The sequence below is a fragment of the Hippocampus bargibanti genome, linkage group LG06 (genome assembly GCF_051943395.1).
Source record: "Hippocampus bargibanti isolate YZ-2025 linkage group LG06, ASM5194339v1, whole genome shotgun sequence".
Classification (NCBI taxonomy): Eukaryota; Metazoa; Chordata; class Actinopteri; order Syngnathiformes; family Syngnathidae; genus Hippocampus; species Hippocampus bargibanti.
In genome coordinates, this window is record NC_142739.1 from 14,736,642 (window position 1) to 14,752,617 (window position 15,976).

The 15,976-nt window shown below is 41.4% G+C and overlaps 1 protein-coding gene across 4 annotated transcripts in view; it reads left to right on the plus strand.

The window, feature by feature from the left end:
* The window catches only part of cdkal1 (CDKAL1 threonylcarbamoyladenosine tRNA methylthiotransferase), a 304,188-nt gene that overhangs the window by 229,149 nt on the left and 59,063 nt on the right, over positions 1-15,976 (plus strand). For all 4 annotated transcript variants that reach the window (XM_088999350.1, XM_088999354.1, XM_088999351.1 and 1 more), the window contains one exon: positions 5,619-5,681. In XM_088999350.1, the coding sequence (XP_088855476.1) occupies positions 5,619-5,681 (63 nt within the window). The remainder of the gene's footprint in view (positions 1-5,618; positions 5,682-15,976) is intronic.

The window sequence follows — 15,976 nt, forward strand, 5'->3', positions numbered from 1 at the left end:
ACTGTATTTTTAATTTCCCCAGATTGCAACTGCTTGAGGACTCCATTACCCATGAGGCCTTTGTGCAGCTGCCCTCAAGGTTACACAGCTGGCCAGCTACTGGTAGCAACTCTCCAAGAGTGTTACTATCATTCATCGATGCCATGATGCAAATGCAAGCACTGTCCCATAAGCAAAGTCTTCCTCTCTAATGAATATGACGGGACCCGATAATACTTGACCAGAGGCAACATACATTAAGTGTGAGGTGATATTGAAATTGCTGCCTGGGGTCATGCAAGACATGCACATGATTAATGAGTTTAACGGCGTGACGTTCGGTACAGTGTCCGTTTATTTATTTATTTGTTTCTTTATTTATTTATTTTCGGATTTCCACAAGCTGGTGTTGAAATGTGGCAAAAACATTTCTTTGCTACCCCCAAATCTCAGAAAGGGAGTTGTTCCTACTTGTTGCAAGGAATTCATCGTTGAAAAATTAACATGCATCCAAAAGGGATGGATGTTTAATTCCAATCCTCATGTTATAATTTAATCTTTGAGTTATTTGTTTACCCCAAGATCTCTATCGAGAATTGTAACCACATTGTTTAGCTGTTAAGTGTTTCGAAGCACACACCACACAATAACATAGCGCACCCCAGTGAGATGCTGCTTGTAATCATTTTATTCATCGTCTATGTACTGCTTTTCGCTTACTTATGTCTCATCGCTTATCGCATCAGAAACTACAACTACAATAATAAAAAATGTAAAAGCTCTTTATTTTAGGCATCTGTAGCTGGTACATTTTGAAAGTAGTTTCAATCCTTTGCAAACTGTCACATGCTCAAGTCGGGGGTCGGGAACCTATGGCTCACAAGCCATATATGGTTCCTTTAATGATTGCATCTGACTCGTTGATAAAGCAAAACATTCTCGCTAGTTTAATCCTTCTATCTTTCGATTTTCACTCCTCATTTCCCCTTTGGGCTTCATTTGGCTCCAGGAGCAATTTTGATTGAATGATATTGGGTATGTTTACCTTTTGAACCAGCCCGCTCTAAAATGGCAATAAAAAATAAAAACAAAACAAAAAAACGAGTTCTGTATTGTACACTTCAGGACAAATCGTGTGGAAGCAAGTGAGCCAGCAACAGCATAAGGACCCGGCAAATTGACTTTCATTCTGATCGTTTTGCTGGATTTTTAATAATCATGAGGAACAGCAAACCATTCATTCACATTAATGGAGAGTATTATCACAAATTGATCAGAAAGAATACACTGTAACAGCAAATTATTCGACAAGGAAAACAACCAATCAACCCATCAACAAAAATAAAAACACAACATTAACAATAAAGAGAAAAAAAAGGTGATCAAGAGTGACAGGTTTCCCCTATTTTGGATTTATATTTGTGATGTCTCTTGACTGTCTGATTTGTGGTGTCTCTTATATACTATACTTTTGTTGAATTTGATGTGTGAACACTTAAAAAATGCTTAGCTCTCACCAAATCCAGCAGACATTTAAACAGCTTCTTCCCCCAAGCCATTAACTCTTTGAACTCTTCAACAGTAGCCAAAATGGAACTGTATAGTGCCACTTAGCAGTTTTTTTGACGACGATACTAGTGCAGCGTGTTCTACCGGAAACAAATTCCTTGTGTGTCCTACATACTTGGCAATAAAGATGATTCTGATTCTGATTCTGAAATAGATTTCCAAATATTTTGCTTTTATGGCCCTCTGTGCTAAAAAGGCTCCTGACACCTGCTCAAAGTACACCCACAGAAGTTAGGCCTCATAGTTCCCAACCCCACCCTGATCCGGAAACATCCAAACACACACTGTAGATTCCTAGATGCAATCACTTCAGGCTCCATCAAACTAAAGTTGTTTTATTTATTTACTTTTGGGCAACACTGCCTTGCCGAGCTCTGCTTATGCTAATGGTTAAACTGTGCTTGGCCTTGTGGACATAGTGTACATGTACAGCATACAGTGTACACACATTTTTCAACCACCTGTCTTTTACGGTTTGAATTATCCATAAAGATATCCATTTGTTTGTAGATTTTGTGATAAATGTCTATTTTATGGGAATTAGAAGTGTCATTGCCAACGTTTTTACAACATCTGCTCATGATGGCAGTCAAATATATGCTTGAAGCAATCTAAATGTACTAAAACCCCTTGCATACCATCACTCGACGAAACCATTCGGAAATGAACATGTTCAGCCACAAGAATTTCATGACATCATTTTCTGTAGTATGCAGAATCCCATTACAATTTGCTATATAATTTCAAGCATGGACGATACCTTTTCACATGTTCGGACATCAGATTAAGTTGCAATGTGCTGCGGTTGTCTGGGATTTTCTTCTTAGATTCTGGAAACTATTCATCAATTAAAAAGCGAGGTGATATTCATGTTTTCAGAGTTGTTAAATGATGAAGCCTTCATATTGGATGGATTGGATGTTCCTTTATTTGTCTCGCAGTGGAGAAATTTACATTTCACAGCAGCAAAGTTATAAAAGTTATATAGTTATAAAAGACAAGGGGCAATTTCTTTATTCATAAAATATCTGCCTCATGTCGACTCCTAATTCACACAAAAGGTGCACTAAAGCATCCGAAACATATTCACACATAGGTGTACCGTGATGTTAATAAAATAAGGAGTTTTTAGAGTTGTTGACAACCATGTGTGTGCCACTCTGTACATGTAGTCATACAAGGAAAGTCACTTCCTATTAGTCACAGCATCTGTCTCTCGTGGCAACAACAGATGGACGTCATGGTAACAACTATCGTCCCCTGTCATGTTGATGGCAGAGCTGCATAAACGCATTGGCTTTGCATTGTCGGCTTGTCACTGACAAAACATTGACAGCATGCTAGATTAAGTTTTCTGGTTTAAAGATGGCGGATACAAACACACACACACAAACACACTAAAACAGCCTATTACGATTACATGATTAAAACTTGGCAATTGTGCAGTAGAACTGCTGTCCCTTGGCACAAATGTGGGTTGATGTCTGTGATTTTAAAATGAAAAATGTGTTCATCTGAAACCATCCATGTGTTTGAAAATGGTGCTTTCGAACATGAAAATCATTGATTCATTTCGGAACAAAGATTCATTCACAATCAAGCCATGCTGACCCATCCTACTTGATCGGCCAGGTTAATTGAACATGTGTAATCCTGAAGTCCGCACATGACCAATCTCAAATTTTTATTTTGAAGATGACATTAAGGAGGAGATTATTTATGATTTCAGTACTTGGTCATCCTTGATGCTGAGCTCATTATTGCATACCCTTATTGCATAAGTTAATTTTCTCCCCACGTTCTTCGTCCATTTTGTTCAGTTTCTATCAGAAATATTTTATTTGTTATACGTCTGTGCAAGCTCTCAGTCGTACAGGAGTGGTCCATCGATGAGAAGGTTTCTTCAGCCGTCATCTGTACAAATTTGAAGGTTTCGGACGTTTCGCCTCCTATCCAAGAGGCTTCGTCAGCGAACTAAAGTCTGACTGGTCGTGTCGGCCCTATTTATATATCCCTAATGTCCAGACATGGTGGCGCCGGACACAGCTATGATAGGTCCCTACTCTCAGGTTGAGGGGGGCAGAGGACCCCTCCCTGTGGCCCCACTGATTGTTCCTACATTCCTGACTAACGACTGGCCTATTTGCCCCACTCCCACCGGTATCACCTCATCAGCATTACGACCCTCATCAGCATTATGAACGTTGCCTAACCTGTTTTGCCTAAGCAGGCTATTGTATGAACGATCCAAATTGAACCTCACCCCACCAGACCGGTTTAGTGAAGGATTTTGTTGTTTTATAAGAATCGCTTCTTTTACCCCCCTTTCAAACCATCTACGTTCTTTCACTAAGATTTTAACCTCATTGTCGTCAAATGAGTGGTTGCTAGCTTTTAGGTGCAAATGTACTGCCGATTGAGGCCCACTTGTATTATCCCTGCGATGTTGATAAAGTCTTTTTTTGAGAATTTGTTGAGTCTCCCCAATGTACTGCTCTTTACAATTTTCATTCTTACAATGTATGGAATAAACTACATTACTTTGTTTTTAATTTGGTAGCCTATCTTTTGGATGCACTAATTTTTGCCTTAACGTGTTTATCGGTTTGAAATAGGTAGGAATTTTATGTTGCCAAAGGACTCTTTGTGATTTTTCAGAAACTCCTGCAATGTAAGGTACTGCTACTCCTCTCCTTTTTGTATCTTGAGAATTATTGGTTTCATTCCCTATTCTTTCTTTCTGACATTTGTTGAATGACCACTGAGGGTACCCAGTATTTGTTGTAATATGTTATCGGTTCATTTCAAATGCATCCAGCAACTTTAAGATAAGATAACCTTTATTGGTCCCTTAGAGTGTGGGGGTATGCAAGCATGTGTGTATGCGTGCCTGTTTGCGCATTTGGGAATTGCATAGGGATTGAGAAATCCTAACCTGCAGTTACATTTCTTTTGTGGCGCACGCACACACACACACACACACACACACACACACACACACACACACACACACACACACACACACACACACACACACGCACACGCACACACACACGCGCACACACACACACACACACACACACACATACACACTGTGTGTGTGTGTGTGAGGGGGGATCGAGGGCCGAGTGTAGAAGTAGACAGAATGGTTCTAAGGAGTGATGATGAGAGGATTGCTCTCACCTAAGGTGCTTCAGGCATGTATAGTGAGATCCATCAACTAAGGGGTGGGGGAGAGGGTGAAGTGAATAAGTACGAGTGCTCCCATCCCATCCTGTGGGGAAATATCGGAGATGAGGAACAAGTGAGTTTCTGAGGGATACATAGAAAGCCAAAGAAACCAAAAGAAAAGATTGAGAGGAGAGAGAAAGAGAGAGAAGGACAGAGAGAGAGAGAGAAGATCCATTTTCATTGGTCTACATCTGAGTTTATTTGCCTTTTACCTAAATCCCTCCAGTACTTTCAGTCAAGGGGCTCTCTCTCTCTCTGTCTCTCTCTCTTTCTTTCTTTCTTTCTTTCTTTATTTTTTTCAGGAAATCAGTGGGCCAATTACGCCTCTTTGTAACAGTTTCAGTGTCATGTCACTGATTGCATTAACAAATGCTGTGTATCAAACACTGATGTCGCATGCCTTTGCGTCTTGTTACACGTCACAATGGTTAAGGCTGGACTTGGAGCGTAAATTGGATTGGGTAAAAATGCTTACTGATATGACTGGTTGACAAAAACCTCTATCTCTCTGTCTTTGTCTTAATTTTGGATTTTACAGTGAATGGATTCCTGCAAGTGTTGCCGTTACCCGTAATGATTTTCCTCCATCTGCTCAAGTGACCCATAAATTAATAAATCAAGATGTGTTGTCCATCTTGCATCTTTACAGTATATGCCAAGTTTTTACCTTATATTATGCAGAACAATTTCAATGTTCAGTGTTCAATATTCACAAGCACAAAATTATATCAATGATTTCACATCTTTAATCAGGTAATTTGAGTTAATATCGTTTCAAATTGTACATTTTTTAATCTTTATTTAACATTGCATTCCTCATTTTGTTTTATCAATTTCAGAAGAAACAGCGGACTAAAGAACTATCTCAGCTCTTTCACTCCTACAACCCTTATGGCCACAAGGTAAGACTGTATTTTTTCTTATTTTTTTTTCTTTTCTCCCTCAATGTTGACATGTGTCTTTGTCCATTTCCATCAGCATGCACTTGTTTTGTCATCAGCTTGCGTCTTCCTTAATCGGGCCTCAGAAGCCCCTCTGTTGACAGCAGTAGTTGTCAGTCATCATTCATGTATTGTCTTAAGGGCTGTGATGATTTGGTATTAGACTTCTGGGTGATCGTCTCTTGTCAGCATTCTTGTGGAGAAGAGCATGTGAAGTGTTGGCTCATGATTACAATCGGGGGTCCGTTTTCCGTTGAGATAGATGCTCAGGATTTAACTATACAGGATGGTGATCGGTTTTGACTGAATTCGGTGATGCATTTTACATTGTCTACAAGGCGAAAACCATCATCAACTAAATTATTTGGAAATTCATGGTGATTATTATTAACTCTTCAATGCCATTACCAAATTTATTTGGAATTGAAAATATGATGTGGAGCACCATTCCCGAATGTTTTCAGGTTTTGGTTTTTCTTGCGTGGGTGGTGCTGATGAAGCGCTGGTAAGACCTCTGACAATGTTTTTTCCCTTCCATGAGGGGGCAGCATTTACCTTTTGTACAGACGCCCCCACTTGCACCTCATTTTACACCCGACCCATGTAACTTTGGAATTAACTCTTTTTTTTTTTTGATGAAAGAAGAGCGTCTCTGGTTTCTAACTCTGAATGGACTGAAACTCAATATTCTGTGGGTCCTAGAATTTGAGTTAAAATGACAAAAACCCTGGCACTGGATTGGACACATTTTTGCACGTCTGGCAGTGAATGAGTTAATGTGAATTTCCCTTTTTTTCCACAATAGTTTTTATGACACCATCCCACACAAAATTGAATGTGTATATATTTAGTTATGTTGTATTTGTTCTTTATGCATGAAAAATTAACTTTAATGTCATACAAATCTGAACATGTGGTGTTCAGATATATTTCCCCTTTCACACAATTGATTCCACCAATCTTCTATTCAACAATGTCTGGTCAAGACTCCAATTTTCATATGGGTCTGCATCCATTTCCAGATAGTGTAGACGTGCAAAATAAATCCCTGTGCATCAGAAGTCCAAATAGCTGGGAGATATGCTTTGCTGAAAAGACCCAATGTCAAAGATGAGCTATCCCAGATCTGCCAAGGTCTTCCTGTCCTTGCCTCTATCCATTCACTGTGGAAATGGACAGGGGGCACATACTTCAGGCATTAGTCTGATCATATCACTCATTTTACATTAGATTATATGGTTGCAAGGCCTTTCCGTTTATAGATTAGAATGGTATGATGGATTGACATCATTGTGTGGTTATTGTAACCATGAAACAGTGAAAATGCATGTGTATAAGGTGTAGGGACAAGTCTCCATTGGTACGGCAATTACTGCTAATATGTGTTTGACAAGGTAGGCAAAGGTCATTAATAAAGGCTGAGTTGCGGATGGGCGTTTGTGTTTGTGGGCCTTTATTGCTTCAAAGCTGCAGGCTACAAGCCTAAATGAAAAAATGCTATTTAAATCAACTAATTGTTTTATTACCTAGACTGCGTCTTCACTTAACCATTTCGAATGAAAAATCCAGAGAGATAAATGTCAACCTTCTATATTGACACTCGTTGGGATTAATGGAATTACCTTGCTTCATCATTAGTCTTTCCTTCTTCGTGTCATGTAGGTGACCTCAGTTTTCCCCAAAAAAGTTTTCAATTTCAAGATGACATTAGTTTTCAATGTTTTTTTTTCGCATACAAACATACATACAGTTTTTGTTGTACACTGACCCCCTAGTTAAGAGACAAGTTGTGAGCGGGTGTGCCTCTGTGTGTGTTTGCAATGATTAATGTGAAGTATCCTGTAGCCAGATGGTGCTGAACTAGGCCCATCCATCAGCAATGAAAAGACCAGTGGGCAGAAACCTGGCTGAGCACTTCGACTAGGTCAATGCCCTGTAACGCGCGCGTGCACGCACATGAACATGCACACACATGTGCACATACACACACACGCACACGCGCACACACACACACGCACACACACACACACACACACACACACACACACACACACACACACACGCACACACACACACACACACGCACACACACACACACACACACACACACACACACACGCACACACACACACACACACACACACACGTGCACGCCCAACTTAGTAGAAACACATCCGAAAACATATGCAATACCAGTGACGTGCGGTGAGGTTCATGGCTGGTGAGGCACTGATGTCTTCATAGTCAGATTTACAAACATATGAACTCTACAGAGTAGTTTATTCACCATTTGATTGGCAACAGTTAACGTATTTTGTTTAAAATTTCATGTCAGCATTCTTTATATATACAAACTGTAGCATAGAAAAAAATAATAAAAAAAAACGTTTTTATCGTGTTACATTTAGTCCATGCTCCTTCTGAAGAAAGGCATCGATAACTTCTTTGTAGAAGCCTTCCTTATCTTTCTTCAGTTTTAAAAGTCTCTCTGTCTCAACGGAGATCACTGCCAGTGAAGAAAGTCGTCCTTGATCAGTCCTGTTCCGACTGTATGTTTTCAGTGCTGAGAATGACAATCTCGTCTACTTCTACAGCAACAAATGGGGCAGCACCGATCTCCTTTTTAATGTCATTTCTAATGACATCACCAACTGCTTCAATTCAATTGTTCTGTATTCTGTTTCACAGGCTAGAAAATATAGTGGATGTCCCAAAATGACTCGCTAGCCTGTCATCTTTCTGAGCGAAAGCATGTAATAGTTCAACATAATTGCCACGATGAGCAGAGCCTTTACTTTCATAATTTCCACGAAATGCCAGCTGTTGTTTGACAAGGAAGCAGGTGGCATTGATGAGATCTTTTAAAATCTCCCGGTTCTCCTTTACCTTAGCATTGCGGATGCTGATGTTGAGTCTTCGCTCATTTTTGATGAGCCTCCGTTGTAAATTTTTCAGGTCGCAATATCCCATTTGAGTCCAGACATTGTCACAAGTTGAGAAGGCAAGCAAAAGCAGAAAAGGCGGTTTCTTGCTGGACATCCACACAGCCAGCCTTTTCGTGTGTACCAGTCCGCCTGAAAAGAGCGAGTATTGTGTCCCGTTGTCTGAAGCAAACTTTTTAGCTCCGGTGTTGGTCTTCCTTTAATTATTACCTCCTGCTTCGATTGAAAGTCCAGTTTAGAAAATTATTTCAATTTAGATATGTAATCCTCCATTCTGAAAGTGAGGCCAAGCAACACGAAAAATTGACTGCAGGGTTGCACTTTACTTGCTAACTGTTTACTGTAGCTTTCTGTCTCTAATTCTATTATTCTGCAGACGTGGAGTAAGAAGTATCTCTGGAATCACAAGCGCCCCCTGCCTGTCATGAGGCGGGAGAACTGTTTGCCTCACCTACGCACAGCGTTTTGATAAATACTCTACATTATCTCTCTCTCTTGGCAGTCCATCGAAGTCGAAGATGACGTTGTTCCATTGCTTTGTGGGCTATTGGACAGTGGTTATCGGCGCTGGCGTCGATGCCACTGTAGGTGACTATGAAGCCCGATTCTGGAGCCACAAATCCTGCCACATTCAGGACATGTGAGGCCAGGACCGGGCTGGCGAGGCGGTACTGAAGCAGCACAAAGGTGTCTTTGCTCGTGCCGCACGATCCTCCTCTGGGTGCGTTTGTTTTCAAGTTGTGTCACCCCTTCGTGGCATAAGGAACGCCACCGTGGCCTGTTAGCTGCAGCAGACTCCAGATCGCTGGGCTTGATGTTGCATTTCTTTAGAGTCTGTTTAAGCTGGTCTTTGTATCGCAGCTTAGGACCACCAGGCTTCCTATTCGCTGACAGGAGTTGTCCATAAAGCACCTGCCGAGGCAAGCGGCAGCTAGGCATCCGGATGACATGTCCAACCCACCGGAGTTGCCTCTTTACCAGTATAGCCTCGATACTGGTTGAGGCGGTGCGTTGAAGGATGTTGGTGTGTGGGACACGATCCTGCCAGGTGATGCAAAGGATTCGTTGGAGGCACCTGATGTGGAATGCATCAAGGCGTCTCACATGGCGTCGATAGATGGTCCAGGCTTCTGCGCCATATAGCAGCGTGGACACACACACTGCTTGGTAGACTGCGACTTTTGTTGGAGTTCTTAAGTGGTTGTTTTCGAACACACGCATACGCAATCTGCCAAAAGCTTTGACTCTACATTATATACACCAGCTAAACTGTAGACATTTAGTTCAGAATCAGAATCAGAATCATCTTTATTGCCAAGTATGTAGAACACACAAGGAATTTGTTTCCGGTAGAACACGCTGCACTAGTATCGTTGTCAAAAAAAACTGCTAAGTGGCACTATACAGTTCCATTTTGGCTACTGTTGAAAGAGTTCAAAGAGTTAATGGCTTGGGGGAAGAAGCTGTTTAAATGTCTGCTGGATTTGGTGCGCATGGATCGGTAGCGCCTGCCTGAGGGGAGTAGCTGGAAAAGGTGGTGGGCAGGGTGCGGAGGGTCCAGTAGGATTTTCCGCGCCCTAGTTTGGATTCTTGCAGTGTGCAAGTCCTCGAGAGTGGGTAGGGCGGTGCCAATGATTTTTTCCGCCGTCCTAACTGTCCGTTGAAGTCGGATTTTGTCCATTTTTGTGGCGGCCCCGAACCAAACGGTTCATATACTAAACGTGTTTGAACGCTTTAATAGCGATATGCAGAAGGACAGCAATGCGGTCTCACTGCAGAGCAAGCCAGCACAGTAAGCATAGTGATTGCGCAATCCATGGTGAGGATCAGCCGGCTGGTGCCTCACTGCTCGTCTCTACTTAGTATTTGAACTGTAAATGTGAAAATTCAGCGATTTTGAAAAAAATCCTAAAACGGTGAAGTTAAATGGACAAGAACTTTAAAGTCCAAATCACTAAATACATATAACTGTTTAATTTATTTTTTCATTTGATATTTCCATGACAGCTTTCCATGATGACAGGTGAGGCACTGCCTCCCCTGCCTCCATTGACTGCACGTCACTGTGCGATACACTAATACTCAAGAAAGTACTGGCTCTTGACAGTATGAGGATTGTGCTTGCTGGTCAGCTGGCAAGCTTGTTGACCCAATGTATGTAATTGTATCATTGTTCTTGTCAATGTACTGATACTCCCTTGAAAATGCTTTGCCCAGCACATAGATACTGCAGGCGTGTGTATATTCTATGAAAAACACAAGACAAAAGTTTTCACCTCTGCGTTTTTCTCCTTACGTTTTTGCCCGTGAGGCTTGGCCCTGCCAAGTCAAAGTTCTGAGGCTCCTGCCCGGCCGGCCGGCCGGCCGTGTGTGTGCGTGTGCGTGCGTGCGTGTGTGTGTGTGTGTGTGTGTGTGTGTGTGTGTGTGTGTGTGTGTGTGTGTGCGTGTGTGTGTGTGTGTGTGTGTGTGTGTGTGTGTGTGTGTGTGTGTGTGTGTGTGTGTGTGTGTGTGTGTGTGTGTGTGTGTGTGTGTGTGTGTGTGTGTGTGTGTGTGTGTGTGCGCATTCAGCTGGGTCTCAGAGTGCTTACAGTGCCCCTTGTCCCTGTCACTGTGCGCTGTCATAATCTCCTGAGAACATACAAATACAGATGCCCAAATCCATTTTCCATGCTGTGCGCTTAGGCCTAAATGACAAGAGTGACAGTTTGCCTTACAGCTAGAGGGAAGGGATAAGCTGTCAACATGGACCATTGCACCTGCTCAGCGCCACCAGGGATGGCAAAAAAATGAAAATATGAATAAAATGCAGGTTGATGAAGTAGGTAGTGGTTTAAAATGAGGGAGGATTATTAATAAGCCATGAGTAAGTGGTTGTGGAAAATAAAACTTCTTACAATAAATGACCCACTCCTACCTTCCTTTTTTTGAAAATTCCCACTTTGCTTTGTAATGTTGACGTAATTATCATTTGTCACAAAGAAGAAAAACAAGACCCTGGAAGACGGTAATTAGTCGAACAAGTCTCTCCGTCCCCAACAGCACTTTTAATATTTTCAACAATTAGTGTTCTCTTTTTTCCCCCCTTTGGGGATTCCGATTGTATTTATTTGCTGAGGGATTTATCCAAGCTACTGCTTTATATTATTGGGAATAGCTCACCCCGATCTTTGTCAAATTTGACATTTTCTCACCGCAATTTTCCTCTAATTTGTCTTGTCAATTAATGTATTGTTTAAACCAACAAAAGTGGCAATGGAAAGAGACAAAATAAGTACATGAATACATTTTTTTTGCATTCAGTGATTTGTTTGCTTGACATGTCCAAGATGGCGCCCGAGTAGGCAGCCGTCAGCAAGTGCTCTGATGAGCTTTTTTGTTGTTGTTTTTGTCTTGTTTTTGTGTTTTCTTTTGTCACTTTGTTTTGTTGTGCGTCGTGTGGAACGGATACGGATTGTTTTTCAGCATTTTTGACCACAACATTCATCAAGGAGGAGACTGTGCTGAGCGGTTGCGCCTTTTCGGCAGCATGAATATGCCAGTACTGTTTTTGAAAGGGAAGAATGTCGGTGCCATTCGACTGTCATCGCTGGACAGCTCTGGGGCCATTGTGTTTTTTTGCGCCTGTAATGGGCAGCATCTTCACAGCCCCGCTGTTCAGTGGAAGGTCAGTGCTGTTGGACAGTCTGCGGCTGGATGGATACATGGCTTGAGGAGCCCGCGATAAGAAGGAAGGAGTGTCAGCGCAGAGCGCCGATGCGTATATGCAACTGTCGCGGGATGGAATTGAAGCTGATTTATGGGGGACAGGAGATGTGAGACGATCTCTTTTCGTCAATGGATGCTACAGCTGCATGTTTGCTTTCAACATTTAGCTTGTAGTCGACGTGCACATTCCACCATGATGTCCCTGATCCACTGGTGAAGAGACGCTTTGATCCTCTCCTCTTTCATCTGGAACTGCTTTATGTAACAAAGAGGGTACAGAAAGTGCTTAAGAATGAATGTCTCTCTGTGTCTTTGTGTTGTCATGTTATTTGTTATTCAGTTTTTTTTGTTCTTTTGACTTCAAGACGGCGCCGCGAGAGTGGCTGCCTTTCCAGCAGCTCCTGTGTTTTGCTTTTCTACTTTCATTTCTTTCATAACTTTGCTGCTGTGAAATGTAAATTTCTCCACTGCGAGACTAATAAAGGCAAATCCAATCCAATCCAATGTTGTTGCTTGCCTGCACACATGAGAAGGATTGGATTGGATTGCCGTCTTGAAGTCAAAAGAACAAAAAAAAACTAAATAACAAATAATATGACAGCATAGAGACAATATGACAAAACAAAGACACAGAGAGACATTCATTCTTCAGGACTTGCTGTACCCTCTTTGTGATGACATGAAGCAGTTCTAGATGAAAGAGGAGCGGATCAAAGCGTCTTTCCACCAGTGGATCAGGGACATCATGGTGGAATGTGCATGTCGACTATAAGCTAAATGTTGAAAGCAAACACGCAGCTGTAGCATCCATTGACGAAAAGAGATTGTCTCACATCTCCTGTTCCACATATGCGGGTTCAGAATGCAAATCCCACACATCTGTTTTTACAAATTCCAATTTAGGTGACTAATTGTCCTCAATCTTGTTACATTTTATTGAAATTAGGTGTACAACTTTTAGCTTGTCCTATGTCATATATGTGAGATGACCGCGCCATCCCCAAGGTCGGCGGAAGAAATGGTTGTAAAAATGGCATATTCTACCTTAGCTTTAAAGACCCCTTTAATAACTTACTCTTCAGGATAATGTTACACCTCCTCTTTGATCAAAGGCTACACAAATGGAACCAGACTGGTTGATGTGCACTTGTGCAAGCAGCCGTTTGTGTGCGCAGTGATATTCCGCCCCCATTGCTATGCCATTTGCCAAAGACGTGCTCTTCTCTTCTTTTACGGTTGAACAGTCGAGTTCTAGTTCTAATACGAGCACACGGGAATCAAGTCAATTTGTGGATGAACTCAAATGTGTGACATTCCATTTGGCGATCGGTGTGGGTCTTTAACATAGGTAGCCGAAACGTGCTTAATTCAAATTAAAATTAATAAATGAACTACCGCAAATGGAATACTACCTGGCCTATTGAACAGATGTGCTGCTTTTAATATCGCGACATGGCGATGACAATATTGCATCAATTTTAATGGACTGATTTTTCTGTGATCATTACATTCAAAGTGAAAACATGCTCGGAACTACCGCAAATGCAAATGTCAATTTCGAGTTAGAACAACAAAATAGGCCAATAAGACAAGAAACAATCATTTGAGTACAGAGTAAATGTTCTTCTTAAATAATGACGTACTCTGCTGTTTCCCCTTTTATCTAACTTTAATTTCAGTACAGTGATACCTTGTCTTAGGAATTTAATTGGTTCCCAGACAGTGTGTAAGGTGAAAAGTGTGTATCCCAAACTTTAATTTTCCATAGGAAACTATTAAAATGAGAATAATCCGTTCCCAGGTCCCCATAAAACATAATTTTCTACTTTCTAATTTTCTAAGCCTTAAAACGACACAGAATATACCTTATTTTACGTATAATAAATGTGCCACAGTATTGTAATTAAATAAATAAACTGTACTGTATAATAAACTCATTTTATTTTCCTTTCTGATGGTCGTTAATGACTTGCTGTAATGCAGTGGCCAGTTTCATCAGCATTAAACACTTGATGAGGAATGTAGCCTTCTTCTTTCTCCATCTTGAGGAATGATTCCTTGTAAGCTTTGGCAGCTTTATCGTCAGAACTGGCTGCCTCATCATGCCTAATGACACTATGAATTCCTGTACGACGCTTAAAGTTCTCGGACCATCCATCAAAGTTGTGCAAATTTCACCGTTTTCTATCCATTTTCTCTCTCTCTCGTCTGCCTATCTATTTAATATTTGCAGCTCTGTGTTTCTGTAACCCCCCCCCCCTTCACTGATTGTCATCATCTGGTTGGGGACCAACAGGTGGCGCTGTCGGCCCCGCCTGCACCTGCACAGGTGCTGGTCGTCCCGATCAGTGAATAGAAGCGGGGAATAGAGGACAAAAAAAGTCCGCTCCTATTTCCTTGTTTGGAGAACGGGGGGTAGGGGGGCGCCTCACTCTCTCTGTCGTCTGCCTATCTATTTAATGTTTGCAGCCCTGTTTTTCTGTAAACCCCCCCACCCCTCAACCCAGCGTTCTTGACCAATTGAGTGCGGCTTTAAGACTGGGGGTGGGGAATAAAGGACAAAAAAGCCCATTCCCATTTCCTTGTTTGTCGAACGGTCTCGTTCCCGAACGACACATCACTCATTGTTGCGCTTCATGTGTATCCCGAAAAATAGTTCCTATGCCAAGATTAAATTCTTGTGAATTTAACGTTCATTAGTCGAAAAGTTTGTTAGCCAAGGCGTTCGTAAGCTGACGGATCACTGTATTCTGCTTTTCGCTTGACAGTCGCACCATGTGTTTGGAGTTTACCGTTTAAGGCACTTCAAAACTTAGTTTCCTTACAACACCACCAGAGTTTTCAGTCTTTCTGAAGCAGCGAGTTGTTACCGGTTTCGAATAGGCGGGTGTCAATGACCGACTGTATTGTTTTCGCGATTGTCTCATTCATTCACCAGGTTTTACTCAGATGCAATCATGTGACATCATGACTACATTCTTTCTTTCTTTCTTCAACTATCTTAGCAATACTGTATTTGTTTAGTCTGCTCAATTTTGGGGAGAAAGTATTGTCCCATAGAAGCCCCCCCACCCCCGAAAAAATAGATGTTACTTATTTTCACAATTGCAGTTCTTGAGTGATTGTGTGGCATTTATACACATTCACACCAGTGACGTGCTGTCAGGGGAGGCAGGTGCCTCACCTGTCATCACGGAAATATCAAATGAAAAAATAAATTAAGCAGTTATATTTATTTAGTGATTTGTACTCTAAAATTCTTTTCCATTTAACTTCACCATTTTTTGATTTTTTTTCAAAATTGCTGAATTTTCACATTTACCATTCAAATACTAAGTCGAGACTAGTGGTGAGCACCAGCCGCCTGAGCCTCACCATGGATTGTGCAATGACTATGCTAACTGTGCTGGCTTGCTCGGCAGTGAGACCGCATTGCTGTCCCTCTGCATATCGCTATTAAAGTGTTCAAACATTTTTAGTATATGAACTAAATATCTGCAGTTTAGCTGTTGTATATAATGTAGAGTCACTTTACATTATAAACACTGTACTACAGTGTTTATTTTATTTTTATCAAAACTGTGTGCATAAGTGAAGCACACAGTTCTC